Here is an 18,002-nt window from a genome sequence, read left to right as displayed (position 1 = left end):
TTTACCAGGTCTAGGCCAAGCTTGGAGTGCACTCTAGAGAGAGAGGGGACATTAACAGAGGAGTTCTAGAAATACAGCTATGGGCCTATGGGAAACCACATGAGATCACAATTTCTCCCAAGATGCTTCTACACTTAAAGCAATTTGCTGGTTGGATGACTAAACAATGAGTACCTAATTCTGTTACCCTTAAAATGTAGCTGCTTCAAGGAAGAATGGACATCAAGGAAGTAGTGCCCACAGCAGTAATTCATCTAGAGACAGGAAGTTATCCCTCAGTACCTTTTTGGCTTCCTCAGCTGTGACAGAGCTTCCCGAGGCTTCATCTTTGCTGATCAGAGTAATTCCATCTATGAAAGTAAGTCATAGAGTAAAATTATTCAAAGACAATGAGATAACCCAACACCATCTGTCCTCTCCATCAAACCTTCGCCTAGCTTTGGGGCTGGGGGTTCTCAAAACTATAAAGGTGTAAATGACACTGAGCTGCTAAGTTTCTTCATTGATATACTTCCTTCTACCTTACTTCTCTTCCATTTTTACTTGTGCAAAATAAAGGTCACACCTCAAAACATGGACTGCTCTATGAAGCTTTCTTTGACCAACTCCTTATAGAAATGATCTCTGCTTTTCAGAATTTTCAAATTGATTTGTTTATCCCTTTGAAATGGCTGTCCTAAGTATCTTACAGAACTTTATGTACATTTTTATCTCTCTTAACAGATCATATTTTTTCTTGAGAGCAGGAATCAGGTTTAATTCTTCTTTATATCCTCAATGCTGCACACAGCGCAGGCTCAATGAATAAATGATGAATGAACAAATGTGTACTTTTGTCCAAACTCAGTGAGGTGGGAATCTGTATACATGGTGACTCCCAGCAGCATTCCTGGCTAGTGATGGGGCTTGAGAGGATTGAGGTTTAGAAGGAAATGTCTTTGATAATGACCACCACTTAGGTTAGCTCAGTGAGAACGAATCAAGATTAAAAACCTACCCTTGTTTATTGTTCTCTTCTTCCTCAGTTTTCCTCTGATCTTAAATGACAGATCTGTGATAGACTTTCAGAAAAGCACCTGCATTTAACATCCATTTGTTCCCAGAAATGGCACAAGTCATGTGTGTTCTCTCAGGAGGATATAAGCTCTTAGAAAATATGTATCGTGTGTATGTCCTGTAAGTTTCCTTTCTGCAAATATTATGCAAGAGACATTCAATAAATACCAAAGCCAATCTCTTTCATCTACTGGGTCTGCAGCAGAGACACAAAAGTGATTTGAGTAAGCCCCATTCACTACCTACACTAATTGCTTCCATTCCCCAGTGTAGAAGTTAAGGGGCTGAAAAATTAACTGTCAGGGAATGGTTGCCTGTGTGATGAAAACCTGCCCACTAGAAGCTAGAGAGGTAAGTAGTCAACAACTTTTACACAGAATTTGCACAGAAAGAAAAGTCTAAACTAATCTGGGGCCCTATTATAAGTGAAAATTTTCATAATACCTTTTTAACATTTATTGTTTTCACAACATGCATTTTATCTAAGAAAACCAAGTGAGGTTAATATGAAATGGGAGAAGTACATGAAAGGAATCACTCATCAAGCCTGAAACTGAAAGGCCGATGTTGCCTCTTTCTGGCTTTAATTGGCATCGGCCGGCTGTTGTGGAAAAGCCAAGAACATGGCTGTGAAACAACAGGAGGAGGAGGAAAACTGACCTACGAATCTGAGAAAGGGGCAGTGTTTGCCCAGATGCTTTCTGCATCCAACACATAGTAAGGCACAGTCTTGGAGGGGGGACTTCCATGTTTACTATTATTCCCTACCCTAACAACAACAGCATTTATCCTGGTGTGGCCGCTGCAGGATAATGCACTGGACCACAAGGTCGGAGGCTCTAACTCATCAGACACTCCTCAGAAACCCTTTACTGGGTTGCTCTACGTAGGAACTGCACGGCACTTAACAACATTTATGCTTAACAAAGAAAGTTTTGAGTTCCTTGGATCTTGAGCATTTCCCAAATCCAAACTATGTCAGGTCCCCACATAACACAACACAAATTTCATTCATATTAAGAATTTGCTATCTCATACATATCAACAATTTCTATTCCTATTTAATTTATACTTTTGTTGTTGCTAAGTGCTATCAAGTCGGTTCTATCTCATAGGAAACCCTGTACAGTGTTTCCAAGGAGAGGCTAGTGGGCTTGAACCACCAATCTTGTGGTTAACAGTCCAGTGTTTATCTTACAGCGCCACAGCAGGATTTGTAAATTATAATCAGAAAACAAAATAGTGCAAGTGTTTGCAGAAATAGACAAGTGACAGCTTACCATGAACGACAATATCCCAGAAGTGATTTAACTGTTTCACGAGTACTTTCTCTTGAAGGGCTTTCAGGAAAGTGTTAAAGCGCTTCTCTTCTGAAGACTGTAGTGGGACATAAAGGCAAGTCATGAGGAAATACAAAATCAAAGTCATCTCCAGATCAAAAGCACTCAATTCTGAGGTCAGCATATTTGTAAAAATAGATAGTATGTTCTGCTTTGGTAAGTGATTAACTGGCATTCAAATTCAGCTGCTTAACTGGAATGAGAAATTCTTCCAGGGTGGAAGGCCCAGTGTCTCATAGAAGCCACACAGGATTTTTGGAAGCCTGGTACTGTGTTTTGTTTTTTGAACTTCTCATAGACAAATTCAAATAAAAGCAGAGAAAACAGTTTAATAAATGTTCATGTATCTGCCACCAGCTTCAATAATTATCAACTTAGTCAATCTTGCTCTTTAATACCCTTACCGTTTTCTTCCCCACAACTGCCACTCTTTTGAAGAAAATCTCATATTATTTCAACTATAAAAATTTCAGTATATAATATATAAGATATGAACTCTTTGTAAAAAACATATTAATGCACAATTATCATAGCATCAAAAGGTAATAAGTAATTCCTCAATAGAAGCAACTAACCTCGTAAATCATTCTTCCTCTTTAAAAAAACTTTTTTATAGTTCAAAAATGACCCATACATTATGATTGACTGGTATGGCTCCAAATGACTTTTTTTCCCCCTCCCTTTCTTTTAGGAGACCCAGTAACCTGTCCCTTTTAAGAACATACAACGAAAAGCTAAATGACAGGGATGAAACATCCCATCCATCTACCTCCGCATCTTGACTTCCCCCCAGTAAGTAATAGCTAAATGAGGTTAGTCACCTCTACCTCTCTTGGTATCTGTTACTCTGCCCAGTGGAAATGATTACTTCCAAAGCCTATGCTTGTTTATGGGAGGCTGTACATCTCTTCACTATGGTGGGGTCAACTATATAGGAGGAGAAGACAGGTTAGGAGAGCATTACCTGAATGGCTTCTTCCCGGAAGGCTTTAATGCAGTCTATGCTCTTCATAAAATACAGTGTCTCATTAGTATCCAAAAACTGTTCAATGTGACTTATTAGCTGGAGACTCACTAGAACACAAAACACGGATGAATTTTGATTTGCGTGGAGCTTGTTAAAGAGTGTATGGATAGTGTGTCTACATGGTGCTAGAGCCTCCTGGTCAGCATGCACAAGTAGTACACATGTTGTGAGAAGCTGAGTTATGTTAAGATTCAAAATACTAATGTCAGACAGACTTCTAGGAAAAGATGGCAGACTAGGCAGACCCGCTGAACAGCCCATCTGCCACCAAGACATGGTAGACTAAATGAAACAGACCCAAATGGTGAACCTGGACCCCTGAGCTTCAGAGGCTAGGACAGAGAGATCGACTGAGTAGAGACTGGAAGAGGATATGGAACAGGAACAGCCCAAGAGAAGAAAAGCAGGTGGACTGCAGGTGGCCAGGAGCAGCAGTCATTGAGCTTTGGGAAGTGGCTATAATACAGCAGCCTGCAAGCACAGGATACGGCCAGAGGTCGGTGGTAAGGGGGGTGAGGTTCTCTCGTTCTTGTGCTCTCCTAGTAGCCCAGGGGCCAGTTGCTTCCTGCACAAACTTAGGGGTCAGTGGCACCACGTCCTGAGCAGCCTCTGTTCTACCTGGGGTCAGGTGCTGTGTGTACCACCCATACTTTTGGAGCCACATAAGCTGCCCAGAACTACACTACCTAAACAGTGAACAGAGAATTGTGTTTACACATCCGGTCTCTACCACATCCACCGGGAGAATTGTGTTTACACATCCGGTCTGTACCACATCCACCGGGAGGCAAGTGCTGAGCCCCTGAGACCACAACATACAATCTTCAATTAAATATGAATACAGTGACACGAGAGTGTCTAGAAGAAAACAGACAATTTTAATCTATACAAAGAAACAACACAGAGTGCCTCAAGTAACCATAATGCAGAGTAAGAAAATTTAATACCAGAAATGGTATCAGAGCTACTTGATATGGAATATAAAAGAATGATATTTAGGTAGCTTCAAGTGATTGAGAGAAAGACTGAGGAAAGCAAGGAGAACACAGAAAAAGCTTTAGAAGAATTCAGGAAACACTACACAAACTGACAAAAGAAATGAAAAATTGGAAACCATATAAAAACAGCAATTAGAAAGCCAAAAGATTAAGCTTAAGGCTTCAGAAACAGATAGCACATTGAAAGGGGAAAAAAGCAGAACTTAATTGATGGAAGGCTGAATTATTAATTTATAATCTTCTGCTAGATGAACAATCAGAAAAAAAGAATGAAAAAAAAACAACACCTAAAGACAGGCTAAGATTTATATGGGACATTACCAACAAGAATAACTTATGTGTGAATGGAATTCCAGAACACGAAAAGACAAAAAAAACATAGAGAAAAACTATCCAAAAATTGTTCAAAGAAACATCCCTAATATCATGAAAGAGAAGACAGCTGTTCAACAAGTTGAATGAGCTCCACACAGGAGAGACCTAAAAATATGACCACAAAGACATGTTATAAATCACACTTCTCAAGATCAAAGATAATTATCCTGAAAACAGCTTAAGAAAAACAAAAAAGTTCCTACAAAGGAGAACTAATAACACTAAGCTCTGATGTCTTAGCAGAAACTATACAGGCAAGAAGACGATGGGATGATGTATACAAAATTCTGAAAAAAATACAAACAAAAAATACTGCCAACCAAGAATCACAGATCTAAACAAAAATGACAGTATGACTGGCTACTAAAGAATAAGCAAGTTGTTCACTGGGAAGCCAACAAGGCAAGCAATCAAGTTCCTTTACGACAAACCCCCTCCAAGACTGAAACTCAAAGGGAACACATGAGCAGGCACATAAGCTCACTGTCAATCTCATTGGTCTACTGGTGAGTGGAAGAGGAGGAAAGGCAACAATGAAGAAATGGGCTTAGTTCAACTACGTTCCATAGACTCCCATTGACCTGGAGATGAGAGAGAAAAGAGGAAGGGCTGGTTGGTCCAAAGTGTGGTGAGACCCAGGGACTCCTGAGCCTATGGACAAGGACATAGCCACAGAGGGCTAGAGCTGTGAGTGAAGCGTCCAGCTGATATGAAGTGAGAAGAGATGCACAAGAACACCCAAACTTGCAGATAGTACCCATTTGACCTAGCTTCAATGGCTTGATAATCAGAACTCAACTAGAGGAAGATTAAAAAAACAAACAAAAAACCCTATTTTTGATAAAGGACATGAGGGTTAATTGCTACAATTTGATGAACTTGACCTATACTCATGAAGGTAATAACTCTTAAATACCAAGTGAGAGAGGAGTCTTCACATCAAGTATCTGTACACAGGGTAGATAGGGACGGGCAACTGAAGACATTGGCTACCTAAAATGAGGGAGCGATAAAGGCACGAAGTGAGTGGCATACAAGGTTTCAAGAGGGAGTTTAAGAGTATGGGGGGAAGAAAGAGTCCCCGCTGAATAGTTTTCATCTTGTCTAGAGGGTCTGGTGAAAAGAGATGGGGATAAGATTTGTATGATTCAATAGGGAGTAACTGTTATGACTAATTGCGACTGTCACAACTGTAAAGGTAGAAATTTTGTAACAAAAACGGGGGTGTAGTTAATCTTACAGTCCAGAAACACAGGACCCTAGGATCATCAAGGGAGATGAGCACAGGCGGAATGCCAGACCTTATCCAGAGAAGGAGCGACACCAGAGACGGAGGCAGAGATAGGGACATGGAGAGAGGGAGCAGCTGAGGACTCTCGAATGGGAAGAGAGGGACTAAGAGCTGGCAGCCAGGAGGCAGACTTGCAGAAAGTGCACTTTGGTGGTGTAAATTATTATATATGCCTGAGTGTTTTTTTAAAAAAAGAGAAAGAGCCAAAATGAATAGAGAAAAACACTGTTAATTGATGGTACATGGAGGGGATTAAAATCATTGTAATGAAACAAAGTATGTGATTGGTTGACTATAAAACTGATGATCTGCCCTGAAAACTTTTACTCAATTCATAATAAAAACATAAAAAAAAAGCCATCATAAATTCAGCAAAACTGTCCATCGAACATGACAGTGAAAATAGGACAATCCCAAATAAACATTGCTATGAGTTAGAATCGACTTGTTGGCATTAAACAACAATAAATCTGTGTTTACTTGTGTTTACTGGGCACTTCTGCTGTTAGCTGTTCAATTAGTCCTTTTCTTGAATTCTACTAATTGTATGTGTGGGTTTGGGTTTTTTGTTTTTGTATTTTTTTGTCCAGGTGTTGGTCGAATGTTAAAGGTTAAATCTGTTCACTTTTATTGTTTCAGTTTTGTGTTTTTTTAAAAAATGGTGAAGACTAGGGAAGTAGCTGGGGTAGGTCTAGGAGTAAGGATTGGTCTAGTTTTAGGGTTCCAGTTCAGTATACATTATCTAACTATTATCTGTCTGTCTATCTATCTATCTCTCTATCTCTCTATCATCTATCTATCTATCTATCTATCTATCTATCTATCTATCTATCTTCTCTCTATCTCTCTATCTATCTTCTATCTATCTCTCTATCTATCTATCTGTCTCTCTATCTGTCTGTCTATCTGTCTGTCTGTCTGTCTGTCTATCTATGTCGTTTTTTTGTTGCTGCTGTTTTTCTTGACATCTACTGTATTTCCTCCTCATTTAAAAGGTCTGTACTTGCATCATTTCCTCTTTTTACTCTATGGGTTTTTTTGTTGTTGTAAACTGATATCGCTGGTTCCCTATTTTCAGTTTTTTAGGTTGTTTTACTTTGAATACTTCTATATCTGTGTTGAGTTCCGGGTGACGTTGCCATGTGTGTTAGCCTCAAGTTATTGGCTGTTGTTGTTGTCTATAGAACTACATTTAGTATTTTTTATATGGTTAGCCAAACCCAGAAAAGCAAGTTGTTGTTAAGTGCCACCAAGTCGGTTCCGACCCATAGTGACCCTGTACAAAGTTTCCAAGGAGCAGCTGGTGAGCTTGCATTAACCCACAGTGCCACACCAGGACTCCATAATAGCAAGTAGCTTGACATATACAAAACTCTGGAAGAAAAAAAAGTTTCAACCAAGAATCATATATCCAGCAAAAACTGTTCATCAAATATGATGGCAAAATTAGGACATTTTCAGACAAACAGAAGTTAAAAGAATTTGTATAAACCAGACAACCTTATAAAAACTACTAAAGGGAGTTCTTTGGACAAAGAATCTACAACAGCAGACAACAAATTGAAAATAACTTATATGACAACATCACACAGAAGCCAACCCAGATATTACTGTTGTGTTGTTAAGTGCCACTGAATCAGCTTTGACTCATAGCAACCCCGTATAGTATTTCCGAGGAGTGATTGGTAGGTTTGAACCATCAATCTTGTGGTTAACAACCCAGTGCTTATACTATAGTGCCAGAAGTATTCAAAGTAAAACAAACCTACAAGACTGAAAATAGGGCATCAGTGATACCGGTTACAACAAGAACATGAAAATTAAAACATGAGGGACACACTATAGTTAAAGAACTTGCAAATGAAGAGAAAATTCTGTATCTAGTAGATTTCAAAAATAAAAATAAAAATAAAAAATAAATAAAAATAAATCTAACTGTAACCATCAAACTAGACCATGCCTTACTCCTAGGCCTAGCCCCAAATCGATCCCTAACACTAACCCTAGTCCTAACCATAGCCCTAATGCTAAATGAAATCCTACGCCTAGCCTAGACCTAGCCATCTTCCTAATTTTTTATTCCTACATCACCTCCTATTAAAAACTCCACAAAACACTGATTTTAAAAGTCTGTATTTGAGACACAGTGTTGTTGTTGAGACACATAAATGATAATTATTGTGTCAAGAAATAAAATTTCATTTAAAAATGCTTAGAATTACGGCTAAGCATCCCTTTTAGGGTTTTTAACAGTAGAGTTTGTTTGTTGATGTTGTTGCTTTTCATTTTCTTCTCAGAATTCCGGAGCCATTTGGACAACTCAAAATTGCCTTTCCTGATATATTCACAAAAATAGATATGTAGTCCCTCCCCCTAATCCCTCTCAGGATAATTGTCAAACAGTGCCAGGCAGTAAAAAATAATGAGCTAGGGACAGCCCAACTTTTTTACCAGTCCCAGGTCAAATTAGAAAAGACTGGCCTATCCTTAATTTAATAGTAACCCTTTAGACTGGGAAGTCATTATTACATAGCTTATACTCTTAGCTGGACCTAAATATTCTCTGTTGCTCAGTACTCCACAAGTCATCAATATTTAATAAACAATAACTGTCAGCATGCACATAATGCTACAGAAAGAAAACACATCAATAATGGTATCATTTCCAAGGTGGCTAAGAGAGTTGCAACTTGAGGTTGCCTCATAGTCACATAGTTTTTTTCAGTATGAACAAAAGCAAAGGCAAACAAATATAAAAAGACATCAGGGGACTTGATTTGCTAAATAGATGAAAATGAACCCTTGAGATCTATGTAGAAGAACAAACCAGCGGGATATGAGCTTTCGTGGCCTAAAGGTTCATTCACTCCTTGTTCCCTGAAACCATTTACTAGCTGCCTATTTGGCCAGGGAGCCTAAGTCATGTTCCAATAATCACAGCCTCATCTGGGCATCCTAATAATTACATATGTGCATGTACACCACACTACAGCAAGCTACTTAACAGACTCTCCTGGAAGCTCAAGGCCCCTAAATGACAGTGCCCTGAGCTCAAAGCCATAGGGAAGACATGAAATTCAGTGTCAGTCTAAGGATCTTTCAGCACACGGGAAGGATGAAGACAACTGGAAAAACCCTTTTCCAAAACAGTAATTCTGTGCAAGAAAAACTACATCCTTAGTACCCATTTCATCCCTTCTTCCAACTGGGAGATTATGATCTACATGATAATAAAGCACTAAACAAACTTGATAGATTACAGACACACTCCCTTGCAATTTCAGAAGTGGTTACCAATTAATATCTAACTATGACTCAGAAATGAGAAAGAATATTCAGATGAATCTTTTAAACAAGGTAAATAATACAACCTTGATTAGCAGGCAGAGCAGAAACCATCAACAAGAAACACAAAGCTTCCGAAGGTGAAGTTACAGAAATGTTCCGTATTTCCTAGTCAGTTACAGCAGCATACTTGATCAGATTCTTTGATAAAAAGTTTGCCTGGAGTTATATATTTGGGCACAACATAGGCCAAAGGCAATTACTAAGATTCTAAATTCCCTGTTTTTTTTTTTTAAGTATGAGAACGGGGAATCCTAGAAAATTCTAATGCAAATCTATTTCTCTCTGCCTGACTTACTGATTATTTTCACTAATTTACCCTAGGGCAGATTTACTGTATAATTACTACATATAAGACATTATGCAATATTTTACTGGGGCTACAATTTAAAGATAAGCCTTTTACCTCTGAGGAGCTTATAGTGGGCATAATACACACTCACAAAAATAGTAATAGATGATCAATGTGGAAAGGGCTATAACTAGAGTGGAAACATAGCCATTGATTTGAATTTTTAAAAATCATTGGGGATTACACTTGCAAATGATACCCACGTGACCTGGACCGGATGACTGGATGATCTGAGTTCAACCAGGAGAGGAAAGAAGGGGGGGGAGGGGAGGGTGAGTTGATACAGTCTGATCTGATGAACTTGACCTATACCTATGGAGCAGTGACTCAAAAGAGGGAAGAAATCCTCACAGCAAGAAACATTCACACACACCCACACACATAGAGTGGACGGAGAAGGGCAGCTTGGACATTGGATACTCAAATGGGGAGGGGGGGACTACAGAGGCAAGAAGTGACTGGCTTACAAGCTTTCAAGAGGGAACCTGGTGCTAGGGAGCATGGCGGAAGGCAGAATCTCCAGTAGGTACTACTCAATCTGTCTGGGCAGAGCTGATGAAAGGAAATACAGATGGGTAACTCGTGATACTGTAGTGAATAATGCTTATCAGGACGGACTATGAGGGTTGGAAATGCAAAGGTAGAAGTTTTGTAACAAGGAAGGGAGTGATTAATTCTCCAGGATAGGAGCGGAGGCCTCTGGGACCATCAACGGAGAAGAGCCGAGAGCGGGACCCTACCCAGAGAAACAGAGATGCCTGAGATAGAGACAGAGATGATGACGTGGAGTGATGAAGCGACTGGGGACTTTGGACCCAGAGTGGGAAAGGGACTGTGGGCCGAAAACTGGGGGGAGGAGGGGGAAGTGTAGGGGGCGGGTTTCTGGGATATACCCTTTGGGTGGTTGATGATGCATGGAGGGGATTGGAACCATGACAATGAGATGATATACGATGGAATGAATGTAAAACTAAAGTTCTCCCATGTAAACTATCATATAATTAACAATAAAACATTAAAAAAAAATCATTGGGGATTATAGAAAGTTTCACGGATTACTGGGCAATAAAACATGGAATTTGGTGATCGGACTACAGGAAACAGGAGTCCTAAGAATGCAGGTGGACATGCACATGGGCTGTCCCGTCGGACAGAAGCACATGTCCTATATAACTGGAGCACGGACTACGTGGAAGAGAGTGGTGCTGGCGACAGTGTGCTATGGAGTTGGTGTGTGCCTTGGAGTTGGTTCCGACTCCTAGCAACTCTGCATAGGGTTTCTGAGGCTGGAAATCCTAACGGAAACAAATGGAAGTATAAAGCCTCCTCTTTCTTCCATGGAACCACGGGTAGTTTCAAACTGCTGACCTTGAGGCTAGCAGCCCAACTTATAACCACTATGCTACCAGAGCACCTTACATGGAAAAGAATCGAGAGAGAAAGGGAAAGTAAGAATTAGATAAGAAAAACCTGGTGAGAAGTTGTCCCAGGAGGAAGGAATACTATGTGTGAGGATCCTGTAGCAGGGTAGAGCTTGGCTTCTTAGAAAATGTAGAAAGAAAGGGAAAAGGAGTCTAAGCCCAAGCCTTTAGAGACTGGATAGAAGAAAGAGGGCCAACAAAGTCCAAGAAGGAATGGCCAGAGATAGAAAACCAAGAGGATGTGGCAACACAGAAACGGGGAGAGGCGATAGAGAGGTGTCCGTACATAACACCTGCAAGGCACAATGAATGAAATTACAGGAATCCTTACTTAGATCCAGGGACTTTGAGGAGGGGCCCAGGAAGCAACTAGAATGGCCCATTTTCTTCTGAAATTTTATGGAAACACACACAGACACAACTACCATCTCACAGAGAAAAATACTTGCAAGAGCAAATGCAAAAGCCAACTAAACATTTGGGATAACAATAAGCAGGTACATAAAGAAAAGGAAACAGGAGTTTCAAACCCAGTTTCTGTTTGCAACTGAAATCCTAGCACATTTATTTGCAGGCATCTATCCGCTCCTTGGAAACCCTATACAGGGTCGCTATGGGTTGGAACCGACTCCACGGCACTTTACAACAACAACATTTATATTTGGTTTTCCTAATTTACATGTTGGACTGTTCCACCCTTTCCTCAGAAAATGCAGGAACACAAGAAGCTAAATGCACCCACACTTCTAATAAATCCAATGACTTCAAGAACCAGATTTTACGTTTCTAGGAATAATGAGTCAAATGTCGTGTTCCTCAGGCCCATATTCTGAATTCTAACCCTGGACCTAGACGATTTTGTGTTCAGTGACTGTCGGGATCCATTAGCACTGTGAATAGCAGTAGTGGATGATGCCTTAACGTGTAAATGGAGATGAACAAGAGACTTCCCTTCCAAAGTTTGGTGACATTTCACATTTAAAGAAATTTTAAACAAAAGTACAATGCAGAATTCACATTTTAAATAAAAGTGAAATGCAGAAATGCTGACAGAAATACTATTGTACTTTGGCTGGATTATAATTCTGACCACCCTGATGAGGGGAATGCTGATTATCATGGGGCTTTGCTCTGCTTCCACATCAATTACAGGACTAGGGAATGGCCCGTCAGTTTTCACACTCAGTGCCAATTCTAATTCACCAAAATGCTTTTCGGAATTCATCAGTGACTCAATAACACTCACTAGTAGGTAATACAAAAAATGGCCAGATTCTAAATCAGGTAAAGAACTAGCATTTTCTTCATGGAGTGATTCAAAACTGTGTGTTCTGGATTTTGAAGTTTTAAATATGAGCATTATACATATTTTACATGAGTCCTGGTTGTGGTGCTGTGGGTTAATACGCTAGACTGCAAAGTTGATTTGAACTGCAAGGTCAGTGGTTCAAGCTCACCAGCCACTCCTCGGAAACCCTACACACAGGGTCACTATGGGTCGGAACTGACTCGACGGCACTTAACAACAACAACACATGAGTATAGATGTTGATGTACGTACTAGATCTCAATGTAAGAATACCTTAGTGTTATGTTCAAATTTTTATTCGGAGATCTGTTGTGCAAGAGAAAAATGGCAATTGTTTTGTTTAACCTGAAATACATGCTCTCCTCTCTACAGAAAATACTCAACAACATTGAAAATCTTGCACACTGGACCACCTCGTTTCATGTGCTGGTTTGCCTTTTTCACACTGACTTACAAAGCAGCGCTAACTAATCCAGTTCTCTACTAAAATGCTTCCAACAAACTGAAAAGAAGCCACTGATTTCGGGGTTTGACAAGGCCAAAAAACAGGAGATGTACGGTCTGTCATTTATTAAGTATAAAGGACTGTGTAGCCATTTCAAACGATTTTGCTGAACCCAGGCATCACTCAGGATGTTTCTCAGTTGAATTTTTTTTCATCTCAGTGCATCATGTGACTATTACTTATTGAAAAGGTGCCCATTTAGCACATGCCAGTACTTAGAGCAAAGATGTCTGCTTGAGGATTAAGGTGCGCCTGACCCAAGCCATGGTATTTTCAGTAACCTAATAAGAATGTGAAAGCTGGACAGTGAATAAGGAAGATTGTAGAAGAATTGATGCCTTTGAGTTACGGTGTTGGAGGAGAATACTAAAAGTGCCACGGACTGCCAAAAGAACCAATAGATCTATTTTGGAAGAAGCGCAGCCAGAGTGCTCCTTAGAGGCCAAGATGGCCAAACTTCGTCTCTCATACTTTGGATATATTGTCAGGAGGGAACAGTCGGCTGGAGAAGGATATCATGTTTGGTAAGATGGAGGGTGAGAGAAAAAGAGGAAGACCCCTAACGAGATGGATCGGCCAGGTGGCATCATTGATGGCGTCAAGTGTGGCAGCGGTAGTGAGGTTGGCCCAGGATCAGACTTTGTTTTGTTCTGTTGTGCCTGGGATCGCTATGAGTCGGTTCTGACTCGATGGCACATAACAACAACAAGTACTTAGAGCATTTTAAAATGTTATGTACAGATGTAATGACAACAACCTTTATAAAACCAATGATTGACAATAATCATATGGCAAGATCAGTCATTCTTATTTAGTAAATAAAAATAGATACCCTCAGTGAATAAAGCTCTAAGCAAGAAATCCAATCTGCCACAGGTAAATTAATGAAATACACAGGCAAATTAAAATATAACGGTTTTAAACTAAACAACATTTTACCCAATGTTGTCAAGAAAACCAAGTCTGTGTTTTAACACAAGCCACTAAAACAGAGCTCACAAACGGGTTTCCCTTATGTCTCTCCGCTGTTGTTAGGTACTGTCAAGGTAGTTCTAGCTCAGAGTGACCCTGTGTCCAACAGAAGGAAGCACTGCTCAGACACAAAGTGGTCACTGTGGGCAGGAATGGGCGTGTGCGCATGCAGATTAGTCAGGATCCAACCAGGAGAACAGAAACCACTCTGGATATTAAGGCAGGGAACTGTTAAAGAGGTAATTAAGAGCTGTAGAGGCAGCTGCAAATGGTGGTGTAGTGACCCAGAGATTACCAACAACAAGAAGCCCTTAACACCTCTTGGAGTGTGGGGCAATAGAAAGAGGGTACTCGTACTCAGAGCTCAGGGACCTGTCCTGGGAGCAGAAAGCACAGAGGACCACAGATGCTGGCCAAGAGAGAAAAGAAAGAGAAGCACGTTAGCTTTTCCCTCCCTTTCTCTTTCCCACCAAGGTCTGCTATTGGTCAAACCCAGTTGGGAGCCAGCACATGTGGTAGCCTGGGAAAGGAAGTCTGCAGGGGCCAGTTGTGATGCTGAACAGGGGAAAACAAGTCAACAGTTGAACATCATTTTCAAGTTCATAAAGCAAGGCTACCTGGCACAGTGCATTAGGATGCACAGAGTATTTTCAGGTCAAAGTTATAAAGGCATTCTTCAAGTTAAATATGGGAAGATAACATTTACAGGAGTTTCTTGCTACTTTTTTCCAAGTGAGATGTTGTTGTTAAGTGCCGTTGAGTCGGTTCTGACCCATAGCGACCCTGTATAGGGTTTCCAAGGAGCAGCTGGTGAGCTTGAACCGCCAATCTTGCAGTTCAAACGGCTTTGCAGTCTGGTGCATTAACTCCCACAGCGTCACAACAGCGTGGAGACCATTAATTCAATGAAAAGTTATTGATAAGGTTTATAAGCCTATCAAAAGCTTTCCCCAGCCAATTTAATACTTGTAAAGGTTCTATTTCTACAAAATCAAAATTATATTTACAACGTGATTTTCATTTTTATTTGTGACATGTTTACTGTGACATTTATCTTCAGGTTTGACGTGGTGAAGCATAACAAACTCCTGAACACTTTCCGGGGGTTTCAAGTCCTTTCAGAAGTCAAATACATTTTTGAAAATTTAAGTAATGGAAGGAGGTCTCCTAAGTATTTTCCCCCTAAATGACAAAATGTGTATTATTTGTGAAATGGAGCCCTAGGACGGTGCTGCAGGATAACCACTGGACTGCTAACCACAAGGTTGGTTGGTGGCTCAAACCCACCAGCTACTCCTCGGAAACCCAAATACAGGGTCACTATGAGTAGGAACCAACTTCACGGCACTAAACAACAACAACAATTTCTGAAATATCCTTTATGCTTCCAGCGCCAAAACAGCTTGTAACTAAGCTCCCAGGAGAAATCTGCCCCCATGGCTGTGCTCCCTGCTCTGGGGTCCCTATTTTAGTTGTGGTCATTGAGGGAACTTTTCCTTATTGGGGAGAAAGGAAATCTTTAGGTGGTGACAAAAGTTTTATGAATCTGAAAAGGATGTTCACATTTTGTCTTCTTTAATAAGCACCAGATTTTGAAGCAGACACAGCTCTGCCCTGTTCTTTGTCCATTCTCTGTCATCCTCCTCTTTTAGAGACACTTTGTCCCAGTCTTCATCTACAGGGAAATGAAGCTGAAGTTGCCTGTCTTCCTTTGCAAACAGGAAAGGTCAGTAGATGTGACATGGAGGAATAAATCATGGCCATCAGATGGTGCATGGCTAGTGGCACATGCAACCATCTCAACACAATGGAGGCGGTCTTGTATTATTATTATTTTCCTTACCAATAACTAAAAAACTCAATTAAAACCTCACCATTTAAGTTCCACAAGTTCAGTCTCAACCCGTTTTTCCATGCTTAACGATTTTCTCATTAAATGCAGTAATTTCTTACAAATTGCACTAATAAAAGTAAGTCCTGCTGGGTGTTTCCCCCTTTGTAAGTGCTGCCTTTTCATTGATGTGTTAAATTAAAACCCCAGGCATAAGGAGCAGAGTAAATGTAGTCCTTATTGTCAAAATCCATTCCTGTAGACTCTTGCTTTATTTTTGTTTTTACTTGAGCTAACTTGAGTCCTACTTTGTAGCCACAGGAAGATTAATATTGAAGGCCTCTTGGCCTTAGTTCGCTCTGGACAACAAAGAAGGTAGTGTGAGTTAATAAGAAACACGATAAATGGCATCTAGTTAGTCTACAGGCTGTAAGTTCATTTAATGCAAGAGAACATTATGACATGTCTTTTTTATTCTAAATGACTGACATTTCTCATCATAAGTAGCTTGGGTACAAGACCAGACGAGATCCTATGTCAGCTGGAAAGTTTTAAGTTCCATGATCAATGGGTTAGAATCCGTGGCATTTTATGCTTCTGGTAGCGTAGTGGTTACGGATTGGGCTGCAAACCTTAAGGTCAGTGGTTCGAAACTACCAGCCGCTCCACGGGAGAAAGATGAGGCTTTTTACTCCTGTAAAGATTTACACCCTCGGAAACCCTGTACAGGGTCGCTATGGGTCGGAACCGACTTGATGGCACTTAACAACAACAACAATTTTAATTTAAAACATTGTTTTACCACTGAAAATCCACTCAACATGTCCCACAAAACCTGATGGTATTTATCATCAATTGATAAATACAAGAAACCTAGCAATTAGCTAAAGACCAAAGAACATCCACTTTAATATAACTAATTTCCCCAATTCTAGAAATAATTAAGTGGAGTATGCTAGCGTAGTGGTTACGAATAGGGCTGTGAACCGCAAGGTCAGCAGTTTGAAACTACCAGCTGTTCCGCGGGAGAAAGATGAGGCTTTCTGCTCCCATAAAGATTTACAGCCTCGAAAACCCTGTACAGGGTCGCTATGGGTTGGAACCGACTCGACGGCACTTAACAACAACAACAACAATGCCTAAAGCACAAAACTGAGGGCATTTTGCTAATGTAAGAAAGAAATTGAAGACCTCATCAAATGCGGACAGGCTCTCTTTTGTTGGGTGATATGTCTGGAAGTATGTGGCAGGAATGGGGGGTGGGGGGGCAGAGAGGTTGATGAGGCTTATTAAAATAAGAGTAATATAAAACAATTAAGAAGCTTATCACCTAGACTTGATCCCATTCCCGATGGGTATAGGAGGAAAGTAGAGTGGAAGGTAAGTATTTGGTATTGTAGCAATATTGTAGTATCTGTCTAGCTTCATACCTAAGTGGATGCCATCAACTTAACAAAGAAGGCAGTAGAAGGAACCAAGTCGTCATAGTAACAGTGCAGCCAAGTGGAAACACTCAGGAACAGGAGACCAGTTTGGCAACAGGATCCAATTAAACGTTGGTAATTAAATGGATTTTAAATTCATGTATCAGATGAAGAGACACTAGTGATGGAGTCATATTCCTCAACAAACAGAGACACTGACCACTGGTTGAATGTGCTTGTGCATCAGAGGAGGGGAGCCAGTATATAGGGTTTGATGATACCTCAAGAATTTAAGTAATTCTTAAAATAGCAGATATTAGAAATGGTAAAGCAACCCCATTTCATGTGGCAAATACTTATAAAAACTAGTAAGGATGTCTTCTGTTCATATGGTGTTTTTCTTATGAACACCTCAGAGCTTGCTTGCTTTTTCTCTTTAATTTAATCTCCCTTATATCCTGTTCTGTGGACTTTTGGTGTGGTACTGTAGGATCAGCCCTGGACTTCGAACCACAAAGTCGGCAGTTCAAACCCACCAGCTGCTCATTGGAAACCCTATACAGAGTCATTATGAGTCAGAATTGACCTGATGACAGTGAGCGATTCTGACGATAATCTATAGAAACAGAAAGTGGTTACTTGGGAAGGGCATAGAAGCAGGAATTGACCACATACAGGCCTGGGGAACTGTTTATGGGGAGAGAAATGTTCTTTAACTGTGTTACGGTAATGACTGTGTAACTATACACATTTATG

General features: G+C 40.3%; 1 protein-coding gene across 1 annotated transcript in view; it reads right to left on the bottom strand.

Moving 5' to 3' along the window:
• Positions 1 to 222: 222 nt before the first annotated feature.
• XRCC5 (X-ray repair complementing defective repair in Chinese hamster cells 5 (double-strand-break rejoining)) overlaps positions 223 to 18,002 on the bottom strand; it is a 110,537-nt gene continuing 92,757 nt past the window's right edge. The window contains exons 17-19 of the mRNA XM_006867857.1: positions 3,361 to 3,470; positions 2,337 to 2,433; positions 223 to 350 (exon numbers count right to left, since the gene is read on the bottom strand). Of these exons, the coding sequence (XP_006867919.1) occupies positions 223 to 350; positions 2,337 to 2,433; positions 3,361 to 3,470 (335 nt within the window). The remainder of the gene's footprint in view (positions 351 to 2,336; positions 2,434 to 3,360; positions 3,471 to 18,002) is intronic.

Source organism: Chrysochloris asiatica, unplaced genomic scaffold, assembly GCF_000296735.1.
Source record: "Chrysochloris asiatica unplaced genomic scaffold, ChrAsi1.0 scaffold00110, whole genome shotgun sequence".
Classification (NCBI taxonomy): Eukaryota; Metazoa; Chordata; class Mammalia; order Afrosoricida; family Chrysochloridae; genus Chrysochloris; species Chrysochloris asiatica.
This window is presented reverse-complemented; position numbering and strand designations above follow the sequence as displayed.